The sequence below is a fragment of the Lynx canadensis genome, chromosome C1, assembly GCF_007474595.2.
Source record: "Lynx canadensis isolate LIC74 chromosome C1, mLynCan4.pri.v2, whole genome shotgun sequence".
Taxonomy (NCBI): Eukaryota; Metazoa; Chordata; class Mammalia; order Carnivora; family Felidae; genus Lynx; species Lynx canadensis.
The window spans coordinates 23,284,436-23,308,345 of NC_044310.1; the positions used below are offsets into that span (position 1 = coordinate 23,284,436).

At 41.7% G+C, this 23,910-nt stretch overlaps 1 protein-coding gene across 1 annotated transcript in view; it reads right to left on the minus strand.

The window, feature by feature from the left end:
* Positions 1 to 1,123: 1,123 nt before the first annotated feature.
* SNRNP40 (small nuclear ribonucleoprotein U5 subunit 40) overlaps positions 1,124 to 23,910 on the minus strand; it is a 39,126-nt gene continuing 16,339 nt past the window's right edge. Inside the window, exons 5-10 of the mRNA XM_030324624.2 lie at positions 16,084 to 16,206; positions 10,598 to 10,718; positions 8,773 to 8,855; positions 7,264 to 7,325; positions 2,627 to 2,730; positions 1,124 to 1,649 (exon numbers count right to left, since the gene is read on the minus strand). Coding sequence (XP_030180484.1) covers positions 1,600 to 1,649; positions 2,627 to 2,730; positions 7,264 to 7,325; positions 8,773 to 8,855; positions 10,598 to 10,718; positions 16,084 to 16,206 — 543 coding nt within the window. The 3' untranslated portion in view covers positions 1,124 to 1,599. The remainder of the gene's footprint in view (positions 1,650 to 2,626; positions 2,731 to 7,263; positions 7,326 to 8,772; positions 8,856 to 10,597; positions 10,719 to 16,083; positions 16,207 to 23,910) is intronic.

Genomic DNA, 23,910 nt, shown 5'->3' on the forward strand with positions numbered 1-23,910 from the left:
TGAAATCTTGCCACTCGCAACTACGCGGATGGAACTGGAGGATATTATGCTAAGCGAAATTAGTCAGAGAAAGACAAATATCATATGACTTCACTCGTATGAGGACTTTAAGAGACAAAACAGATGAACACAAGGGAAGGGAAGCAAAAACAATATAAAAACAGGGAGGGGGACAAAAACATAAAAGACTCTTAAATATGGAGGACAAACAGAGGGTTATGGGAGGGGTTGTGGGAGAGGGGATGGCTAAATGGGTAAGGGGCATTAAGGAATCTACTCCTGAAATCATTGTTGCACTATATGCTAATTTGGATGTAAATTAAAAAAAAATTAAGTTAAAATAAATAAATAAAAATGTAAAAGCCAAAAAAATTTTTTTGAATAACAACATTCTCTCTCTCTGCCCCTCCCCCTCCCACTGCACGCGTGCATCCTCTCTCTCTAAACAAAAATAAAAAAGACACACACTACTCCCCCGTGCCAGATGGGACTCATTAGTGTCAATCTGTGTGCTGGGCGCAGTCATCCAAGGATCCAGGGGGACAGTAACCTGTTTTGAGGATAGAAAGCAACTAACAGCATTTCTTACTGTCCCTGTCAGTTTAGGAAAGACAGGCGAGTAAGCAGAACTACAAAAGGTCTCAGGCAACGTCATGGTCCAGTTACGCCAAAACCTTCACAGATTCCTTCTGAGTGGAGACCGGTGCAGTGTTCCAGCCCATCACCGCTACTGGCTGAGACTGCCCACATCTGTCTGCCCGCTTCAGGAGCCCTGACTGTAGGGGCTGCTGCTCAGAACTGTGGCAGAAGGCAGAGTCAAAGTAGATCCTGTTCATTAAAGATCATGTAAAAGTATACAAAAACTAGGTTCTTTCAGACCTTATTACCTTTTGACTGCTAGTCTCTAAGTAGGAGAGAAAGCATTCGTTATGGATACTCTCTGGGAATAAATCTTCACGGGAGTAAATCAAGAAACATGAGAAGGGGGGAAAACCTCTAAACATCCCTGTAAACAGCATCCTGTAAGTTCAAATGGATTGTATCCCTTGGCCACATCATGCCCTGCTCAGATGTACAGCCATCAAGCTTCAAAGAAAAGACAGCAATAAATCCAATCCACATGGCTCTTGTAAAAAGGCATCTATTTGGTTTTTAATACAAAATGATTCAGAGAAACACAGAAAGAAAATATCATACAAGCCAGTTATTGAATTAAGAAAAAAAAAACCCAACAAACAAATTTCAGTCACATTTCCTGTTTTCACCCTGGATTAGAAGACAGGAAACTGCAAACCAACCAATGTCTGTCTCTTTGAAGAAATCTTATTTAAAAAAAAAAAAAAAAAAAAAAAAGGAGGCAAAAACCAAACAGTCCCTGAAATCTGGCAGGTGGTTTTTAGAGGCCACTGTAAGCTTGCCTTAATCATCCTGGTAAAATGGGATACCAGTGGTGGTTGGGATATGGCCACATCCTCCTTGCCTTTTGCTATGAATGATCTTCGTCTGCAGGTAGGATGCTGGCCTGGGCACTATTCGATGCCGCTTCTGTAGTCTGAGGTCTCAAGGCCAAGCAGCGGTGGAGTCTTCCATTCTGTGTCTTCACTGAATCTCCCCCATATACAGTCTCTTGTCACTGGACGCTGACAGAACTGAGGTGAGAAGAACAGAGAAGATGAGGGGAGCTAATGAAGGCTCAAGGAGACTTGGTGCTCAAGGGCTCTTGTGTCAAGAGCCAATTTTGGTAAAAAGAGCAATTGGATTTAGCTTAAATTCCCCTCCTCTCCAACACCATTCACAGGAAAACTGTAGCCTGGCTTTTTAGTTCAAGTCCTCCTTTTTTTTTTAATGTTTTATTTGCTTTTGAGAGAGAGAGAGAGAGAGAGAGAGAGAGAGCGTGAATGGGGTAGGGGCAAAGAGAGAGGGAGACACAGAATCCGAAGCAGGCTCCAGGCTCCGAGCTGTCAGCAGAGCCCCACGTGGGGCTCAAACTCGTGAACCACGAGATCATGACCTGGGCCAAAGTCAGACGCTTAACTGACCGAACCACCCAGGTGCCCAGTTCAAGTCCTCTTGAAACCAACCCCAAGGGTGGACTGTGCTATGGGAAATGCATTTATCAGGGTCTAAACCCCGATGTCCCTCTTCAGCCACACCCTATGAAAAGACCTTCTCAGCCATTCTCCAGAAGAATAAACGTCTGTGCCAGTCATTTTGTAAATGTGCTTCTGCTGGTTCTATTTAGCCCTGGAGAAAGTTATACTTTCTCCTTTAATTCAAGGCTCATTGTTTAATTAGCTAGCCAATATAACATAAGCTGCAATTTATATCTGAACATTAAGAAACATTATTCTTTTACCCAAACGTGTAACTGAAACACAGACTTGAAGCAAGTAAACTCAAGAGAACTAGAAATAGATTAACCAGTCTTCTTTTGAGAGTCACTGGAAAATGGAACATTGCTCTTGACTTCATCACTTAAAACACTGGTGAGGCTGTCAATGGACAGCCATAAAGACAACAAGGAAATTCACATAAAACAGACATCCACTTCTGCCTTTGTATTTGCAGGGCCCCTTGAGGGCGATTTCCCCCAGTTTCCCTTTCCCCACAGTCAGGACAGACTTACTGATGGGTTCATCGGGGTGGAAAGCCACTTCATTGATGGAGCCAGCGTGTCCAGGCAGCTTATACAAAATCCTCCTGCTTGTGGTATCCCACACATACACAAACCTGCAAGGTATCATGAAGGGCAGTGTTAAAACTTCCCAGAGCTGAGGGTAGGGTAGAGGCACGGCTTTTTAACAGAGATGGAAGCAACAATTTACTCATTCATCCACCCCGTATTTACTGAACTGTGTTCTGGTGTTTACAGACTAGAAATACAGATTCTGAATAACGGATGGACCCTTGAGCAACTGAATAGAGAAACTGGAACAGCTACAACTATAAGCATTCCTTGTATTTCAAACGTAAGCTTTTGAAATAGGAAAGAGCATGGAGGAAGACCGTTTTTCCTACGGTCCCCACACAGAAATCTTCAAAGGGCATCTGATAGGCATCTAGGATGTCTTAAAGCTAACGCAATTCTCAGCAGGCTGGGAGCCTAGGGTGCGGGCCCATGTGAGCCTCCCAGGACTGCGTTCAAATCACAGAGCTGAGAGAAGGGACAGGAAATTTCTGCAGTATAACACACACCAAATACAGACTTGACCCAATCTTGCCCTGAATTCATGGGAACTCCATGACCAGCTGGTCAAAACTCAGTTTACAGATAAGAAAACTAAGGTACAGTGACTCTTCCAAGGTGACACAGTTCATCAGAGGCAGAACTAAAATTGGAACTTTTTTTTTTAAAGTAGGCTCCATGCCTAATATGGGGCTTCAACTCGCAACCCTGAGATTAAGAGTCACATGCTCCACTGACTGAGTCAGCCAGGTGCCCCTACAATCAGAACTCTTAATATATTCTAGTAATCTCCTTTCTCTTACCACCCTCAAACATCTTCTAATTCCTCTCGCCCCTCGGAAGTTCTTTTGACCTTCAACCTTGCTTGGGTTATTTTGGGGCTGAAGGGTAAAATAAAGAGACATTATCTTCACATGCCCATGCAAAAATAATCTGTGGGTCAATTTAAAGGGCTGGTGGTTTTCAAGCAGGTTATAAACATTACTTGCATATTTGTTTTGTTCAGTCAACATCTAAAAGGGTAGGTACAGTTACCAGCACTTGATATTAAAATGCCTAGTGCTGGGGTGTCTGGGTGGCTCAGTCAGTTGAGTGTTCAACTTCAGCTCAGGTCATGATCTCATGGTCCATGGGTTTGAGCCCCGTGTTGGGCTCTGTGGGACAGCTCAAAGCCTGGAGCCTGCTTCGGATTCTGTCTCTCCCTCTCTCTCCCCTGCTCGTGCTCTGTCTCTTATCTATCTCTCAAAAGTAACCAAACATAGGGGCGCCTGGGTGGCTCAGTCCGTTAAGTGTCTGACTTCAGCTCAGGTCATGATCTCACGGTTTGTGGGTTCGAGCCCCGCATCGGGCTCTGTGCTGACAGCTCGGAGCCTGGAGACTGCTTCAGATTCTGTGTCTTCCTCTCTCTCTGCCCCTCCCCCCCTTGCACTCTGTCTCTCTCTCTCAAAAATAAATAAACGTTTAAAAAAAAAGACAAACATAAAAAAATAATAAAATAAAATAAAATAAAATAAAATAAAATAAAATAAAATAAAATAAAATAAAATAAAATAAAATGCCTGGTGTTGATGTAACATCACATTTGTGGTTTAAAATACAACTAAACACGAGCTTATTTACTCTGTTTAGTTCTCAAGTGCTAGGCTCCATAGGAACTTAATAAAAGTTCCAAGCAAGATGGAAGGGAAGCAGGAAGCCCATCTGTCTCCACACTTCTTGGCTCCGATGATCCCGCTCTCCCTACTGTGTTCGTTCTTGCTGTGCACAAATAACGTCCTCATTAACCCAGCCCAGGAAGATATGACAGAGTAACAAAGTGTATGAGCTCTGGGCTCCAAAAGACCTGGGCTCAAGTCTCATGCAACTGTTTAATCACTAAGTAAGCTTAGACAATATTTAACTTCTCTGAGCTTCTCTTTCTTTACTTGTGATGATGGATACTATACTGATCTCACAGCTTGGTTGAGAGAAAAGAGGAGATAATATATGCACAGTGTTTGGCACACACATGACAGCTGTTGTTATGATGAGGACATTTATTATCAAAACAGAAGAACATGAAGTCAGGAGGCTGACTAACTCACTCATGGCAGACAGACTGACCAGTCTTCCTACAGTCCTGGATAGGAACTGTTGAAGGGTTTCGAGTTTGAATGTGAGGCGGTAGGTGATTTGCGAGTAGAGAGGGGAAATGTGCCAAATCCAGGCCAAGCTAAAAAGCAAATTTCTGAGAAGGATACATTTCCCAGGCACATAAAAGCCAGCAGAACCCCAGATCTCCAAGGGTTTACTTGAAGGCCTCACTCTCCATGGCTGCCAATTAGGTGCTAAATTTAGAGGGGTTCCTTGTCCTCTCCTTACTTTGGCACGGGAACATTCGGCAGGAACCAGGTTCCTTATATAACAGAGTTGCTTGTTGACTTGGGGCTAATTGGCAAGGTGGCCTGTGAAATCTGGCCAACCCCAGCAGGTAGATACACGGGCTGTGCCCAGACCAGAGCCACGCTTCCCGCATGTAAGGTTTAAAGGAACAGTGGGGAGGGAAAGAAGAAGAGAGGACACTGAAAGTCAGAAAGGGCCGATGTCAGAAACAAACTGCTCAGAAGAAAAGCTTAGGCAAATATCATTTAAAAGCTTAACTATGTAAAAAAAAAAGAGATCTCTGTTGAGAATTATGTAAAAACACTTCGAATCGTTCTTACTCTGTTAGAATGCAAGATACCTTAGGCTGTGGACCTGTTTCTTAAGGTCTTCTTTAGTAACCTGACTACTGAAAATCCCTTAGATTTCCTCTGCAAGGCAGCTCTCTACACCAACGGGTTACAAACCATCAATGTGGCACTGATGGCCTGGACCTTTTACCCCCAGAAAACACCCCAGTACTTGGCCTTTTATCTCAGTATGAAACTTGCTAGGGAAAAAAAGTGGACTCTGGAATCTTCAGGTATGTTCAGCACTGTCCACAAGCAACAAGGTGTAGGACAGACCAACAACATGAGGCTTTTCTATGGCTGTGGTAGGGCCCCAAATAGAGAAGAAAACCCTGGAACATGCTGAAGAGTCCAAGCTATGCCACAAAAGGCTTCATGTTTGTAAGATGGTGCCTGTTTTAGTACGGTAGTAGGAAAATCTCTCAACGGAGAGAAAGATGGGGTTAAGCTAAAAAGGGTTAAGACATCTCTCAGTGGAAGTTAAAGCCAGAGTCGGCCATCAGAGGGCCTTAACATTCTTCACCACTCCACATCTGTGGCCCATTAGTCTGGCATGGGCACCCACACCCCTGCCTCTGACCCCGTCCTAAGTGTGGGTCACCATAGATATACTAAACAGCAGGGTCTGATAGAAGAATTCTCTCCCTTCTCTTTTTTTTTTTTTTTTAAAACGTTTATTTATTTTTGGAACAGAGAGAGACAGAGCATGAACGGGGGAGGGGCAGAGAGAGAGAGAGCGAGACACAGAATCGGAAACAGGCTCCAGGCTCTGAGCCATCAGCCCAGAGCCCGACGCGGGGCTCGAACTCACGGACCGCGAGATCGTGACCTGGCTGAAGTCGGACGCTTAACCGACTGCGCCACCCAGGCGCCCCACTCCCTTCTCTTTCTAATTCATCACCGAATGGCTGAGCCAGTTTAAAGTGACAGCTAAGAAAGTCTCATGGTCTCTGAATTCAGGGGTGGAAAATACCTAGCTCACATGTTGACACAACCCTCATCTAGCAATCATGGTACTTTTCCTATTGAGCCCACACCCAGCTCTGAATCACCCCCAACATGGGCAGCCATTACCAACAGCTGAGCTGATATGCAGAGTAAAATCTGACTGCCATCCTTGAGCTAGGAATTCATTCATGTAAGATTCACTAAGTGCTTAGAACAGGTCAAATACTGCTCTGGGTTCAGAGACGACTAAGACTCATTTCCTGACCTCTAGGAACAAATAATTAGGTGAGGGTGCCCCACTCTGTTTATCTCATGGTAAGACATGCTGGATGCTGAGAAAGGTTTGATGTATAAGGTGTGACTACAGTGCAGAGTAAAGAGCAGTTAGTCATACCCCAGAGGAAAGGGAGAGAGGACCAGGGAAGTTTACAGACATAACACAGAGGTGATTCATAGAGAGACACAGAAATCTGGAAAATGGAGAAGAGGGGCTAGGAGAAGCCTGGAGGCACGAGGGATGTAAGAACAGGGAGAGTTCTGTGTGAGTGAAGCACTGTGGCGATAGTGAGGGAGGAGAGGACACAACATGCATTTGAGCGAACTGGAGCACCGCGGAAGAATCTGAGAAGGGAAACTGGGGCTAGATTAGGAGTCTAAATTTCACTTTGATGGCAAAAGGAATCCAACAGAATTGAAAAAACTGTTTACCTTCCAGGTCAAAAAGGTATCCATAGAGAGCAGAGAAGCTGTGTTTGTCTGACATGATCCTTAGGCCCTTCTTACTGCATATGGCTTCATCGCTGAGCACGGCTGTAACTCTACGTCCGTGCTGGCTCGCCATCTGCACTTAATGGATTAGACACAAGCAGGCACCTGCAGAGCTCCATCATTCTTCACCGCACACCCGGTAATCCTTACCTGTCAGCTGAACCAGCTGCTATCTTGCTTCCATCAGGTGACCAAGAACATCTCAGGAGATTCTATAAAGATTGGAATTCAACGAATACAGTGATTAATGCACCACACCCCTCTTTACTGGACTACAGAATCACCAAAAGACTTTAAATTTAAAAAAAAAAAAATTTTTTTTAACATTTATTTATTTTTGAGACAGAGACAGAGCATGAACGGGCGAGGGGCAGAGAGAGAGGGAGACACAGAATCGGAAACAGGCTCCAGGCTCCGAGCCATCAGCCCAGAGCCCGACGCGGGGCTCGAACTCACGGACCGCAAGATCGTGACCCGGCTGAAGTCGGACGCTCAACCGACTGCGCCACCCAGGCGCCCCAAGACTTTAAATTTCTTAAGTAGAGTTTCAATTAGTCTCCCCAGAAAAATGATCAGCAATCATCTTATATTGTGTGGCCTAAGACAGCATACTTTATTTCATACAACATTCAAACCAACTGTAGAAAATGCTTCATTCACAGTAAATTAGAGTGGACCTGGCAACAAAATGTTCTTCTGCCTACAAATGAAGGTTTTCTGTGCTCACTGATCTCGATCCTCATTAATAATTTCATTTTGAAGGAAAATAAAAATAAAACCAAATCCAACAAAAAACAAGATTTGATTTATAAAGTGAAACTGAATGGGCGCCTGGGTGGCCCAGTCAGTTAAAGCGTCCGACTTTGGCTCAGGTCATGATCTCATGGTTCATGAGTTTGAGCCCCACATCGGGCTCTCTGTTGTCAGTGCAGAGCCCGCTTTGGATCCTCTTTCCCTCTCTGTCTCTCTCTCTCAAAAATAAATAAAACATTAATAAATATATTTTTAAATATAAAGTGAAACTGAATCATACAGACTCTCAAAAGAAAAACATTAGTCTTATTATTAACAAAGTATCTGGAGAAAAAGCTGCTATCAAGAGCTGACCTAGGACTTGAGATTTAAGAAAAATTTCTCTCAAAATCTGGGCCATGGTCCTTACTGAGGAAAGGGATGTATTCTCAGGGCTCTAACAGTGGGTCACTGGGAAGGTGAGGGAAGCCACCTGAGTAACAGACAGGAAGCCTGAGTCCCGTATGTAACACTGACCCAAGAGGGTCAAAGTTTCCAAGGAATGAAAAGGAGGTTAAGACTATCTTGTTGAAGTCAGAAGTCTTGAATTTGAAGGCGGTCACACCACCGTCTATCTATGTAACTGCCTTCCTCCCTATGCTTCCATTAGTTTTATTTCTGGCAAGAACGGTTTTGATGGAGAACAGTGTTCACTGGAATATAGCCCCTTCTTAGTAGAGTTACTGCCCTCTATCCTTAGCACCACTTTTTTTTTTTTTAATTGAGATATAACTGACATATAACACTGTTTTAGTTTTAGGTGTACAACACAATGATTTGATATATATAAATATTGGCCTTGGCACCACCTTAAATGTATCTCTGAGTCAAACGGACAGTAAAACTCTTTTGCCATGCAGGACTCACCTTTTCAAAGTTGTGCACATTTCCTTGAAATATCTTCACACACCTCTCTTTGGGAGCAAATGGCCGGACATCCCAGACCCGCACTGCAAAGGGAGCAAAACATGTTATCAGCTGGAGGCCTCCTGAGAACCCACCCGAAGTCAGTATCATGTCAATGACAGATGCTGTTTCCTGGACGAAGGAGGGCCAACACGGTAGAAGGTACATGGGAAGGCTCTCTCTCTCTTTTTTTCTAACAGAAATGAAATGCATACAAATTCCATGAACAGTGACTAAGGGCACAGAGGAAAGCTGAGGAGGCAGGAAGGGGAAATGCCAAACACATAGCTGGGGGTCTCTAACAGAAAGTAGGTGGGTGTGACATTAATTTCACCAAACATTTGCAAAGGATTTCTCTTGCCAACCCAAAAAGTCACATCTAACAAAGCCTTAAACATGACACTCTAAATACCGTGGACTACTGTGACAATCATCTACAAAAACCAAACTCAGGACTGACCTTTTCTAACTTTGCTCACAGGGACACCTGACAGTCTGAACTTGAACAAGGAAATATATCCAGAGAGTACCATACTAAGAATTAGAAAAAGTGAGCTGTGATTCTCATTCTAGCTCTGTTATATGTATGGGTGATATCAGGTAAAAAGTGAGTTTCTGTGTTTTGTGTTTTGTCTCTGTAAAATGAGAATACCATCTGTTCTTTTACTTTTTCATGAGTATTTTCAGGATACAAGGGACAGGGCTCTAAGAGAGTGGAGGCAATAAACAAAAGGATTTTGTAATTTTATCATACAGCCATAATAAAAATTCTTATTATTTTACTAACCATTCAGGGAATCTCATCTTTCCTTATATGGGGCGAACACTGCTACAAAATTAGTCAATGGTAAACACATCACGATCAGGATATAAACATGCGTGGTAAGCAGTGGCTACAGTTGTTAACAAACGTTATAACTATAGTGGAATTCAAGTGATGATGTCATTTTAATTGAGTGTGAAAAACAAAACAGTCCTTGAAATCAGGCACAGAAAGGTGAAGGTATGCATGAAAGTTTGCTACTGAGTTGAGGATAGTCAGAAAATAAGGGTGCTCATTCATTCAAGAACCCGCTGAATGCTAGGCTCTGTTTGTATTACAAAATGTCAGTGAAAGCATTTCAGTTCCTGACAAGCCTATGAACTTGTACACCAGAGGGGCATCTCTAAGCTCTCCCAACACAGAGCATATACTCCATCCTCCTTTTTGCTATAGTAAACCCATCCTCCCACATAGCAACTCAGAAACAAGCAGAGGAGAGTGTTTGTGTGAATGCGGAATGTTGCGATGTCGTAATGAGGACCTCTTGTCACACCAGTCAGTGCTCTGAAGTGGGAAGGGCAGACGCGCTGGCAGAAAGAGCACAGTTCTACCCACAGCTCTGCTGACCAGCCAAGCTCGGTGCTCTCTGAAATGCTTGCGAACTGCTTTGGATGGATCTGCAGACTCACGTTTCTCAACAAACTAATGATCACCAAGAGTTTCTAGTCTGCTGCCTACATCCGCAGCACACCGACGCTGAAATGGGTCTTAAAAGCTTGTGTCAAGTTGCTCAGGGATTAGATGGCAGATCTGGGACTAGAATCCTGGCTTCTTGACCATATCTTTTACAGCTTTTTCTGTTACAATGTGTTTTCCTAACTGCCCTGGTAGAAACCTGCGAGCCACTTTTGACTCTTTCCTTGGATCCACATTTATCCCAGCACAATTTCTACCACCCAATGCCCACTTTCTTTAGGGTCCACAGTGACTGGGCACTTGGAGAGCTTTCCTTTTCAATGTTACCTGTATTGTCCATTGCATTGGACAAGAGATAAGAGCCTTCAGAACTTAAACTCAGGCCCGTCACTGAATCTGCATGGCCTCTCATGGTGTAGGTGAGCTTGTTTTGGCGCAAGTCCCAGACCTATAAAAACAAAAAAGTTGCTCCCAGAAATCAAATTGAGAATAGCAAAGAAACAGAGTTTTTACTAAAGACTCAATGGCCTGGAGAAACTGGTAACCCTTCTCAATCTGGCTGTGGGCCAAGTATAACTTTAGCACAAAACAGAGGATTTCTGTCAAAGAGGAAAAAAACTCTTGTCTTTCTAAAAAGGGAGTCAAAAGTGCTATGTCTGACCAGAAGGCTAATAAATGTCAAAACTTATGTTTAACAAAAATTAATAAAATTTACAGAGACTGTTCTCAAATAATAACAAAATGTATTAGAAATTAAAAAACTAAGTAGCATTTAAAATGCTTCAACTATGATTCTTAGCAATTTAAACTATTAGAACTATAGAAGGGGCACCTAGGTGGCTCAGTTGAAGCATCTGACCCTTGATTTTGGTTCAGGGCATGCTCTCACAGTTCGTGAGGATGAGACCTGCATCAGGCTCTGTGCTGAAAGAATGGAGCCTGCTTGGGATTCTCTCTGAACCCCCCTCTCCCCACCTCCCCCAATCATGCGTACGCACGCACATGCACGCTCTCTCTCAAAACAAATAAACTTAAAAAAAAAACAAACTATAGAAAAACAAGTGAACATGTCATTTGAAAAGAGCATTATGATTACATGTAAATGTATCTTAAGATAATACACAGAAATATACGCGCTTAAAAATTTTCATTTAATGTTATAGGTACACAACACACACACACACACACACACACACACAGACACACACACCCACACTACAGAAAAGCATATTTATTAAAAGAAAAATGAACTGCAGATTCACTGTTGCCTGGGTAGGAAACGTAGAAGAAACAGTTCAGCTAAAAATAACCTAACATCAAACAGGGAATATAAATGGTTCATTAAGTTACAGCCCATGAACACATTGCAACACCACGGGACTTTGCTAGAGACAGTACAGCAGAGTGGAAAGACGGAGGATTTAGGGTCAGACTGACCCAGTCCTAAGAGTTCTGTCTTATTGGGCCACTAACCCTCTCTGAGCCTGTTTCTGGTCTGTAAGATGGGGATAACAACATTTACCTCTTATGGCTCAAATAGAATGCTCAGCAGATGCCTGGTATGCAGCAGACCCTCAATAATTGGTAGCTATTATTAAGCAACCTCTAAAAATAACTCTGAGGACCAAATGGAAAAATGTTCCAATAATAAGCTATTAAGCTAATAAAGAAGATACAAAATAGCATTTATATTTACACAGACTGCAACTATGTGGAAAAAAAATAAAGCCAATAGCAATGGTCTGGAATGTCATATGGAAAAAAGAACAGCAATTTTGGTAAGGTCATTGGTATTACACAGAATTTCCTCCAAATTTGATTTAATACTGCCATGTAGTTTTTCTGAGTGGGAAAAAAAATGTTTTTGCTGCCTATTTAAGCAAGGCACTTCCCTTATCTAGAAATGAGTTTGGTGCTGCACGTCAAAGCAATGCAGAAGGCAGACAACTCCACTTTCCCCATCAATAACTCACTCATGTGTGCAACCCAACACACTTTATATACAATCATTTTTGTGTCAGGTGTTTGCTGCCTCAATAATCAGGAAAGCTTGAAATGGCTGACGTCTTTTGTTCAAGCTACTGTTCCTCCTCTTCAGGGAAGACACTGTTGAAGTCTTCAGCTTGTTAGGAGAGAATGCAAAGCCATCCCTCATAGCACTTGGGTGCCATTTCCAGACCTTCCTTCTTGAGGCATGTACACGTTGTGCATAGCCAACACATATCCAGATTTGCTGTAGAAAGTAGCACTAATTTAAGCAAGACATTTCGCAAATCCCAAATCAATTGTTCAGTGAATGCTTGGGCATCTGATTGGTGGGCAGCAACACTACAAGTTTTCATACTGGAAACAGTATAACAGGGTAGAAAGCTTTTCTAAGCTTCTGGAATACTGTGTACTTTCTAATAAAAAAATTTCCTGGGGCGCCTGGGTGGCTCAGTCAGTTGAGCATCCGACTTCAGCACAGGTCATGATCTGTTTGTGGGTTCGAGCCCAGTGTTGGGCTCTGTGCTGGCAGCTCAGAGCCTGGAGCCTGCTTCGGATTCTGGGTCTCCCTCTCTCTCTCTGCACTTGCCTCACTTGTTTCTCCCTCCCTCCCTCCCTCCCTCCCTCCCTCCCTCCCTCTCTCTCTCCAAAATAAATAAACCTAAAAAAAATTTCCTGAAAACAAAGCACTGGCAGAAAAATCTGAATGTCTATACACTAGCTTAAAAGATAAAGACTAGAAAGCTACGATGTAAAAAATACGTAGCACTGGGGCACCTGGCTGGCTCAGTGGCAGCAGTATGTGACTCTTGATCTTGGGGTTGTTAGTTCAAGACCCCTGTTGGGTGTAGAGATTACAAGAAAATAAATAAATAAACTTTACAAAAAAAAAAAGGGGGGGGAACCCACATATGATAACCAGGAACTAGTTCATTAAATTATACAAAACCAGAATCAGGGGACTTCTCAAAGAAACATGAAGGACATTCTTTTAGAAAAAAGCCAGTGAGGGGCGCCAGGGTGGCTCAGTCGGTTTAAGTGTCTAACTCTTGATTTTGGCTCAGGTCATGATCCCAGGGTCGTGGGATCGAGCCCCGTGTTGGGCTCCGTGTTGAGCATAGAGCCTGCTTAGGATTCTCTCCCTCTAACCCTCTCCCTTACTGACACTCTCTTTCTCTAAAATATGGGGCGCCTATTAAGCAGTGGACTTCAGCTCAGGTTAAGCAGTGGACTTCAGCTCAGGTCATGATCTCACCGTTCGTGAGTTCGAGCCCCGCGTCGGGCTCTGTGCTGACAGCTCGGAGCCTGCAGCCTGCTTTGGATTCTGTGTCTCCCTCTCTCTCTCTGCCCCTCCCCCGCTTGCACTCTATTTTCTCAAAAATAAACATTAAAAAAAAATTAAAAAGTAAGTAAATAAATAAAATAAAGTAAAAAAATAAATAAGGAAAAGAAAAAAGCTAGTGATATATGTAATTGCTGTACTTATGGGACTTTATTTACACATTCTCTATATAAGATAAGTTCAGCCTTCAGAATAAAACCGGTATGATTGACTAGCTATCTGTAGAAACCACCTACCCTAAGAGAAGGAATAACATATGGTGTGTGTCTGAGAGGACATGGAAAACCTTCAAATCCTAAAAAAGGAACCAAGTATCCCTTAAGGACTATAGCATACATTTAAAATATCTGTTTATAGAAGACCCAGGAATAGGCTAGGAAAAAGAGTATGGAATAAGTCACACTGTATGTGGTGAGAAGGCCTTACTGGCACAAGAGTATTCTTCTTAAACTAGTCTATCCCCTCAGTGTAGATGAGGGCATCAAATTCTCAGACCTTAAGTAAAAGAAGCCAGTCTCAAAAGGTTACATACTGTATGATTCCATTTGTATGATATTCTAGAAAAGAAACTATATGACAAAGAATGGTTGCAAGGACTTAGGAATGGAAAGAGGGTTTGATACAGGAGTGCACTATAAATTTTGGGGGTGATAGAAATTGTTCTGAACCTTGTTTGTGGTAGCTATACAAATCTATGCAAGCATAAACATTCATAGAATTGTACAAAGTTAATTTCACCATGTGTAAACTTTAATAGTAATGTATCTTTTTTTGATGGGAATTTTTTCTTTTTTTGATGTAAGCTATATGCTCAACATGGGGGGGCTTGAACCCACGGCTCTGAGATCAAGAGTCGCATGCTCTACTGACTGAGTCAACCAGGCACCCCAATAATAATTTTAAAAGTATGAAAATTACAATACCTTAATGACACAAACCTACTGTCAGGTATAGAAGATGCCCTCTAGTGATTCTAAAGCTAATGGGCTCCCAAACTTCTCTCTGGGAAACACTGCATTAGCTATTAAGATGATCTAATTAAGTTCCTGTGCCCGGATTCCATATTCTCCATACAAGTTATAAGATAGAAAAGGGATGGGAAGTTACATTTTGGAAGTGGTCAATTTTCAAGTATTGTGGGATATCCAAGTGGGGACTTCTGAGGGGCTGGTCGTATACAGGGGTCTGGAGCTGAAGATCTGGGCCAGGAATATGGAGTCATCAGCACAGAGATGACAATTAAAGTCATGAAAGCGGGGGTGCCTGGGTGGCTCAGTCGGTGAAACATCTGACTTCAGCTCAGGTCATGATCTCGCGGTTCGTGGGTTTGAGCCCCGCGTCCGTCTCTGTGCTGACAGCTTGGAGCCTGAAGCCTGCTTCACAGTCTGTGCCTCCCTCTTTCTCTACCCCTCCCCTGTTCACACTCTGTCTCTTTCTCTCTCTCTCTCTCTCTCTCTCTCTCAAAAATAAACATTAAAAAAAAAAAAAGAAAGAAAACACACCGTCTGGGAAAACTGATGGCATGAAGGCCCAGACAGGAAAAGGAGATGAAATCCTTCTGCTGAAGGGACTACCTTTAGACAAAAGCAAGCACATGTCATCCACTGTAACAGCGAAGGAGGCAAGGAGGGATGGGAATACAGCACAAGTTTTAGGTGGTGACAACACAGGAAGCTGAATATTTACTCACCAGTTACCACTCTAACAGTACAACAGAAAGTAAGGTCAAAATCTTTGAAATATTTAAGGAAGCCAACAGATAAAGACAGACGCAAATTGGGTAGCCCCCCAAAACACTTCCCTTCTACTGGCATTTGCTGTGTCCAGAAACTGCTAGGTGCTCTAATGCATTAGGTTCATTTAATCCCCACAACAACCCTAGAAGGTAGACGTTATTGTTACTGTTGAGAGGCTTATAGAAGTTAAACAACTTGGAGTCATAAAAAACTAGAAAATGATAGAACTGGGATTAGAATCCAAGTCAATTACTCAAAAGCCAGAGCCACACTGTACTGCTGTATGGACTACTGCCACTCTCTATGACATCATCACTTCCCTCATTCTTAGCTGTGGACTCCCCAAAACTTCCTTTCCATAGTCTCAAAAAGAAAGATATGCTGAGAGATTGGAGCTGAGAATCACAAATTGCTTCAGTGTTATCTCATCAGGCCATCACAGTGGGAAAAAAAAAAAAGTTTGCAAATGTCTTTAGGCAGGGGATGCATTCTTCATGTTCACAGAATCCACACACGGGGTTTCACAATTCACATTAACTGTCTGGTCCCTGATGGCATTTACATGAGCTGCAATGCAACCTTTGACTTCTGTCAATGAAGACAGGACAGAAGGAAAACAAGATTTAACTTACTATCCTCCTTGTAGTTGGTATAAAGTGGAAAGCTACCAAAATCTCAGAAGTTTGAAAACATTACCTCCGAGAGTGAAGAGAGGTGAAAGGGAAATGTAACACAAACATTAAACATACCTTGATATCATTGTCTATTCCCCCAGAAATAATCTGATCACTTGTGTCGTTGAAGGTCACAGCTAACACCTGGTAGGTGTTCTGAAATGTCTGGATGGCTGCTTTCTTCCGGATGTCCCAAAGCTGAAGCAGAGGAACAAGAGGGTCTATAGTCAAACATCATTCTAAGACGTAATTGCATAATACATCCCGAAATCCAAGGACTTTGTACAGGTGAATACATTTTTAATAGGGATCCTGTTCAGAAACTTGTCTGGATTTCCTAGTAACACGGTGAGAAGTGACCACAATTTTGCCAATGTATCTGAAGGCTGGGAGAACCAATCACTTTGGTTGTATTTTCAGATTCCTTTGTTAAAGTATGAATATAGTTAATCAACACGCCTTAGAATGGAAATCCTCTACTTGTTTAGTTTATATTAAAAAAAAATTTTTTTTAATGCTTATTTTTTGAGAGAGAGAGAGAAAGAGACAGAGCATGAGCATAGGAGAGGCAGAGAGAGAGGGAGACACAGAATCCGAAGCAGGCTCCAGGCTCGGAGCTGTCAGCACAGAGCCTAACACGGGGCTCGAACCCACAAACTGCGAGATCATGACCTCACCTAAAGTCAGACGCTTAACCGACTAAGCCACCCAGGCGCCCCTAGTTCATATATTTTTAACATAGCAAGGATATCAGACCAGTGTTTTTAAAATTTTTTTTTTCAACGTTTATTTATTTTTTGGGGACACAGAGAGACAGAGCATGAACGGGGGAGGGGCAGAGAGAGAGGGAGACACAGAATCGGAAACAGGCTCCAGACTCTGAGCCATCAGCCCAGAGCCTGACGCGGGGCTCGAACTCACGGACCGCGAGATCGTGACCTGGCTGAAGTCGGACGCCCAACCGACTGCGCCACCCAGGCGCCCCAGACCAGTGTTTTTAAACTGGAGATCCTAACTCATTAATGAGCTGTGGCTTACATGAAAAAATACAGAGAAAAAAACTTTTCTCATCAGCAAAAATGGAAGAGCAGGGAATACTAAAAGGCTGTCCCTCTACAAGAGCAGAGAATTATGCGACAAAAAAACTGACAGAACCAACTTTGTCAGAACTCTCGAAACTAATCAGAAGCTTATAGCAGCCAGGCAACTGCTTAATGAGGAACGAACCCTCCCGAATCTTACAGAGTTCTGTAGCGTCTTAACTTACCCTGGCTCCGTCTCTTCCGCAGCAATAGCTTTGAAGACAATGGCCCACATCCCCAGGATAGGTTCCTGGTACCAGAGTGAGCAGAAGGGACCTTACTCCTTATTCTCAAAGAACTGTGGTGGTTTTTAACTGTCTGGTGGCTCCCTGAAGGATGAGCTTAAAGGGATGGACTTTACTTTGCCTAACTGGGAACGCTTCCAGGGCAGAGACATTGGTCTACAACATTTAAAGGCAAATGCATTAGCCTCTGCTGTCTGGAGCAAGGGATGGCAATTGGAGCAAACCCCAGACAAAACAAAAAGCTTGTGAGGAAAGCTGGGGAATGAGACAATTTGGAGAGAAGGGGCGTCGAAAAGATGACATATTCCTAGGACTCTAGAAGGCCACTTGCATGCCCGTGTCTGGGCACATGCTCAGAAAAGCCCTGAGAAGGCCCTAAGCTCTCCTCTTGCTGACCTGCACAGGCTCAAACCTGTGCACAAGCAAGAAGTGAAGCCTAATGCAAAGTTGTAAACGGCCTGGCTGAGAGGCAGAGACAGACCCAACACGCACACAGAGCAAATCTGCAAAGACCAGGAGTTTTTCTTTTAATCACAAGCCATTAAGAAAATCTCTACCAAAATCATTAGTGAATTGCCAAGCTAACGAAACCGAGATTTCAGTGGCTACGTATGGCAAACTACACAGACTTTACAAAATCAGTTCAGAAAATTCATCAAACAGCTACAACAAGGAGCAACAGCAAACCCCAGGGGGAGAATCTAATTTCTAGAGTTACTACATTATAATATTCAAATGTCCAGTTTTCAACAAGAAATTATGAAGCATGAAAACAAGCAAAAAAGTATGGCTCTTACAGAAGAAAAAAGAAATTAAATCTTTTAAAAAATGATGGGACAACTGGATAACCATACCTAAAATACGAAGGCAGACCTTTATCTTACACCAGATGCAAAAATTTACTCCACATGGATCAAAGACTCAAATGTAAAAATTAAAACTCTGAAATTCTTAGAAGAAAACACAGGGGTAAATCTTCATGGCCTTGGATTTGGCAATGAATTATTAGATATGACACCAAAAGCACAAGTGACCAAAGAAAAAATAAACTTCATAAAAATTAGAGACTTTTAGGGGCACCTGGGTGGCTCAGTCAGTTAAGCATCTGACTTCGGCTCAGGTCATGATGTCACAGTCCTTGAGTTTGAGCCCCGTGTTGGGCTCTTTGCTGACAACTCAGGCCTGGAGCCTGCTTCAGAGTCTGTGTCTCCCTCACTCTCTGTCCCTCCTGTCTCTCTCTCTCTCTCTCTCTCTCTCTCAAAAACAAATAAACATTTAAACATTTTTAAAAATTAGAAACTTTTGTACATTAGAGGATGGTATCCAGAAAATGAGAATACAACCAAGAGTGGGAGGCATTATTTGCAAATCACATACCTGATAAAGATCCAGTATCCAGAAAAAGAAGCTATGGTTCAACAACAAAAACACAAAGAGTCCAATAACTGGGCAAAGGCCCTGAATAAACATTTCTTTTCAGATGATATAAGCGCAAGACAAGATGCTTAGCATCATAAATCATTTGGGAAATGCAAATCAAAACAATTAGATATTGCTTCACACTTACTAGTGGGGAAAAAAAAAGAAACCACAGAAAATAAGGGGTGCTGGTGAGGATGTGGAAAAATTGGAACCTTCGAACATCACTGGTGGAAATATAAAATGATGTGGCTGCTATGGAAAAGTCTGGGTGTTCCCCAAAAGGTTAGAGTTACTCTTTGACCCAGCAATCCTAGATTGCTCCTAGATATATACCCAAGAGAAATGAAAGCAGGTGTTCAAACAAAACCTTGTACACAAATCTTTGTAGCAGTGTTAAAAACGAATCAAGTATTAATACATGTTACAAGGATGAAGCCTGAAACATTAAGCTAATCAAAAGAAACTAGACACAAAAGGCCACATATTGTACAATTTTATTCCCAACAGAGACAGTAAGTACATTATGGTTGCCAGGGGCTGGAAAGCAGGGAAAAAGTACTGACTGCTAAATGGGTAGGAAGGTGCTTTTAGGGGGTGCCAAGAATATTCTGGTATTGGATCATGGTGATGATCACACACACTGTGAATGTACTAAAAATCACTGAATTGTACATCTTTTAAAATGGTTAAGATGGTGAATTTTATATTATGTAAATTTTACCCTAATTTAAAAAATATATACAAAAGATAATGTCACATATAGAAGAGGCTGATACATAAACACAGACATACTGAGGGGAGTATATACTGGGTCACAGTTTAAAATGTATTCCTTAATGCAGATTGAGATTAAAAAAATATTTTTAAATTACTACACTTAGAGGATCTAGTTTAACTCCAATTTTTATGGATGAGCAAACTAAAGCTCAAAGAAGGAATTAACTTGATGACAAACACCCAGCAAGTCAATAGCAAAACAAGGATTAGAATTTAGTACTGTCTGATTCTGTTATGTTCATGTTATATTAACTTAAACATACTAAAATATATGCTAATTTCTTATAACGACTAAAGTAATCTACACTTGTTTTATACCGTTAACTTTTTAATGGCTACTTGTTTTATTAATAATAGAAGATAGGGGTGCCTGGGTGGCTCAGTTGGTTCGGTGTCTGACTCTTGATTTCAGCTCAGGTCATGATCTTACGGTTCGTGGGATGAGGCCCCGAGTCGGGCTCTGTGCTGGCAGTGGGGCGCCTGCTTGGGATTTTCTCTCTCCCTTTTTCTCTGCCCTTCCCCTACTTGTGCTCTCCCTCCCTCTCTCAAAATAAACACTTAAAAAAAATAGTAATAGTAGATAAAAATTAGGTATAACGAGACACCTGGGTGGCTCAGTTGGTTAAGCATCTGACTTCAGCTCAGGTAGTGATCTCACAGTTCGTGAGTTTGATGTCCCATCAGGCTCTCTGCTGTTAGCACAAAGGCTACTCCAGATCCTCTGTCTCCCTCTCTCTGCCCTTCCCCCGTGCTCTCTCTCAAAAATAAAATAAACGTTAAAAAAAAAATTAGGTATAACAACTCTAGAATCCCATACCCTAAACAATTAGGCTCTATTTTTAAAAAATAAATTTATAGAACTCCAGTTATACACCACAGCACAGGGGAAGTGCCCTGCAGGTCCTCACCACACCAGGGACTATCCAAAATGACCAAGCGGAAGAATTCCCCTCAGAAGAATCTCCAGGAAATAACAACAGCTAATGAGCTGATCAAAAAGGATTTAAATAATATAACAGAAAGTGAATTTAGAATAATAGTCATAAAATTAATCGCTGGGCTGGAAAACAGTATACAGGACAGCAGAGAATCTCTTGCTACAGAGATCAAGGGACTAAGGAACAGTCACGAGGAGCTGAAAAACGCTTTAAAGGAAATGCAAAACAAAATGCAAACCACCACAGCTCGGATGGAAGAGGCAGAGGAGAGAATAGGTGAACTAGAAGATAAAGTTATGGAAAAAGAGGAAGCTGAGAAAAAGAGAGATAAAAAAATCCAGGAGTATGAGGGGAAAATTAGAGAACTAAGTGATACACTAAAAAGAAATAATATACGCATAATTGGTATCCCAGAGGAGGAAGAGAGAGGGAAAGGTGCTGAAGGGGTACTTGAAGAAATAATAGCTGAGAACTTCCCTGAACTGGGGAAGGAAAAAGGCATTGAAATCCAAGAGGCACAGAGAACTCCCTTCAGACGTAACTTGAATCGATCTTCTGCACGACATATCATAGTGAAACTGGCAAAATACAAGGATAAAGAGAAAATTCTGAAAGCAGCAAGGGGTAAACGTGCCCTCACATATAAAGGGAGACCTATAAGACTCGTGACTGATCTCTCTTTTGAAACTTGGCAGGCCAGAAAGAATTGGCACGAGATTTTCAGGGTGTTAGACAGCAAAAATATGCAGCCGAGAATCCTTTATTCAGCAAGTCTGTCATTTAGAATAGAAGGAGAGATAAAGGTCTTCCCAAACAAACAAAAACTGAAGGAATTTGTCACCACTAAACCAGCCCTACAAGAGATCCTAAGGGGGACCCTGTGAGACAAAGTACCAGAGACATCACTACAAGCATAAAACATGCAGACATCACAATGACTCTAAACCCGTATCTTTCTATAATAACACTGAATGTAAACGGATTAAATGCGCCAACCAAAAGACATAGGGTATCAGAATGGATAAAAAAACAAGACCCATCTATTTGCTGTCTACAAGAGACTCATTTTAGACCTGAGGACACCTTTAGATTCAGAGTGAGGGGATGGAGAACTATTTACCATGCTACTGGAAGCCTAAAGAAAGCTGGAGTAGCCATACTTATATCAGACAAACTAGACTTTAAATTAAAGGCTGTAACAAGAGATGAAGAAGGACATTATATAATAGTTACAGGGTCTATCCATCAGGAAGAGCTAACAATTATAAATGTCTATGCGCCGAATACCGGAGCCCCCAAGTATATAAAACAATTACTCATAAACAGAAGCAACCTTATTGATAAGAATGTGGTAATTGCAGGGGACTTTAACACCCCACTTACAGAAATGGATAGATCATCTAGACACACAGTCAATAAAGAAACAAGGGCCCTGAATGAGACATTGGATCAGATGGACTTGACAGATATATTTAGAACTCTGCATCCCAAAGCAACAGAATATACTTTCTTCTCGAGTGCACATGGAACATTCTCCAAGATAGATCATATACTGGGTCACAAAACAGCCCTTCATAAGTTTACAAGAATTGAAATTATACCATGCATACTTTCAGACCACAATGCTATGAAGCTTGAAATCAACCACAGGAAAAAGTCTGGAAAACCTCCAAAAGCGTGGAGGTTAAAGAACACCCTACTAACGAATGAGTGGGTCAACCAGGCAATTAGAGAAGAAATCAAAAAATATATGGAAACAAACGAAAATGAAAATACAACAATCCAAACGCTTTGGGACGCAGCGAAGGCAGTCCTGAGAGGAAAATACATTGCAATCCAGGCCTATCTCAAGAAACAAGAAAAATCCCAAATACAAAATCTAACAGCACACCTAAAGGAAATAGAAGCAAAACAGCAAAGGCAGCCTAAACCCAGCAGAAGAAGAGAAATAATAAAGATCAGAGCAGAAATAAACAATATAGAATCTAAAAAAACTGTAGAGCAGATCAATGAAACCAAGAGTTGGTTTTTTGAAAAAATAAACAAAATTGACAAACCTCTAGCCAGGCTTCTCAAAAAGAAAAGGGAGATGACCCAAATAGATAAAATCATGAATGAAAATGGAATGATTACAACCAATCCCTCAGAGATACAAACAATTATCAGGGAATACTATGAAAAATTATATGCCAACAAATTGGACAACCTGGAAGAAATGGACACATTCCTGAACACCCACACTCTTCCAAAACTCAATCAGGAGGAAATAGAAAGCTTGAACAGACCCATAACCAGCGAAGAAATTGAATCGGTTATCAAAAATCTCCCAACAAATAAGAGTCCAGGACCAGATGGCTTCCCAGGGGAGTTCTACCAGACATTTAAAGCAGAGATAATACCTATCCTTCTCAAGCTATTCCAAGAAATAGAAAGGGAAGGAAAACTTCCAGACTCATTCTATGAAGCCAGTATTACTTTGATTCCTAAACCAGACAGAGACCCAGTCAAAAAAGAGAACTACAGGCCAATATCCCTGATGAATATGGATGCAAAAATTCTCAATAAGATACTAGCAAATCGAATTCAACAGCATATAAAAAGAATTATTCACCATGATCAAGTGGGATTCATTCCTGGGATGCAGGGCTGGTTCAACATTCGCAAATCAATCAACGCGATACATCACATTAACAAAAAAAAAAGAGAAGAACCATATGATCCTGTCAATCGATGCAGAAAAGGCCTTTGACAAAATCCAGCACCCTTTCTTAATAAAAACCCTTGAGAAAGTCGGGATAGAAGGAACATACTTAAAGATCATAAAAGCCATTTATGAAAAGCCCACAGCTAACATCATCCTCAATGGGGAAAAACTGAGAGCTTTTTCCCTGAGATCAGGAACACGACAGGGATGCCCACTCTCACCGCTGTTGTTTAACATAGTGCTGGAAGTTCTAGCATCAGCAATCAGACAACAAAAGGAAATCAAAGGCATCAAAATTGGCAAAGATGAAGTCAAGCTTTCGCTTTTTGCAGATGACATGATATTATACATGGAAAATCCGATAGACTCCACCAAAAGTCTGCTAGAACTGATACATGAATTCAGCAAAGTTGCAGGATACAAAATCAATGTCCTGAAATCAGTTGCATTCTTATACACTAACAATGAAGCAACAGAAAGACAAATAAAGAAACTGATCCCATTCACAATTGCACCAAGAAGCATAAAATACCTAGGAATAAATCTAACCAAAGATGTAAAGGATCTGTATGCTGAAAACTATAGAAAGCTTATGAAGGTAATTGAAGAAGACTTAAAGAAATGGAAAGACATTCCCTGCTCATGGATTGGAAAAATAAATATTGTCAAAATGTCAATACTACCCAAAGCTATCTACACATTCAATGCAATCCCAATCAAAATTGCACCAGCAT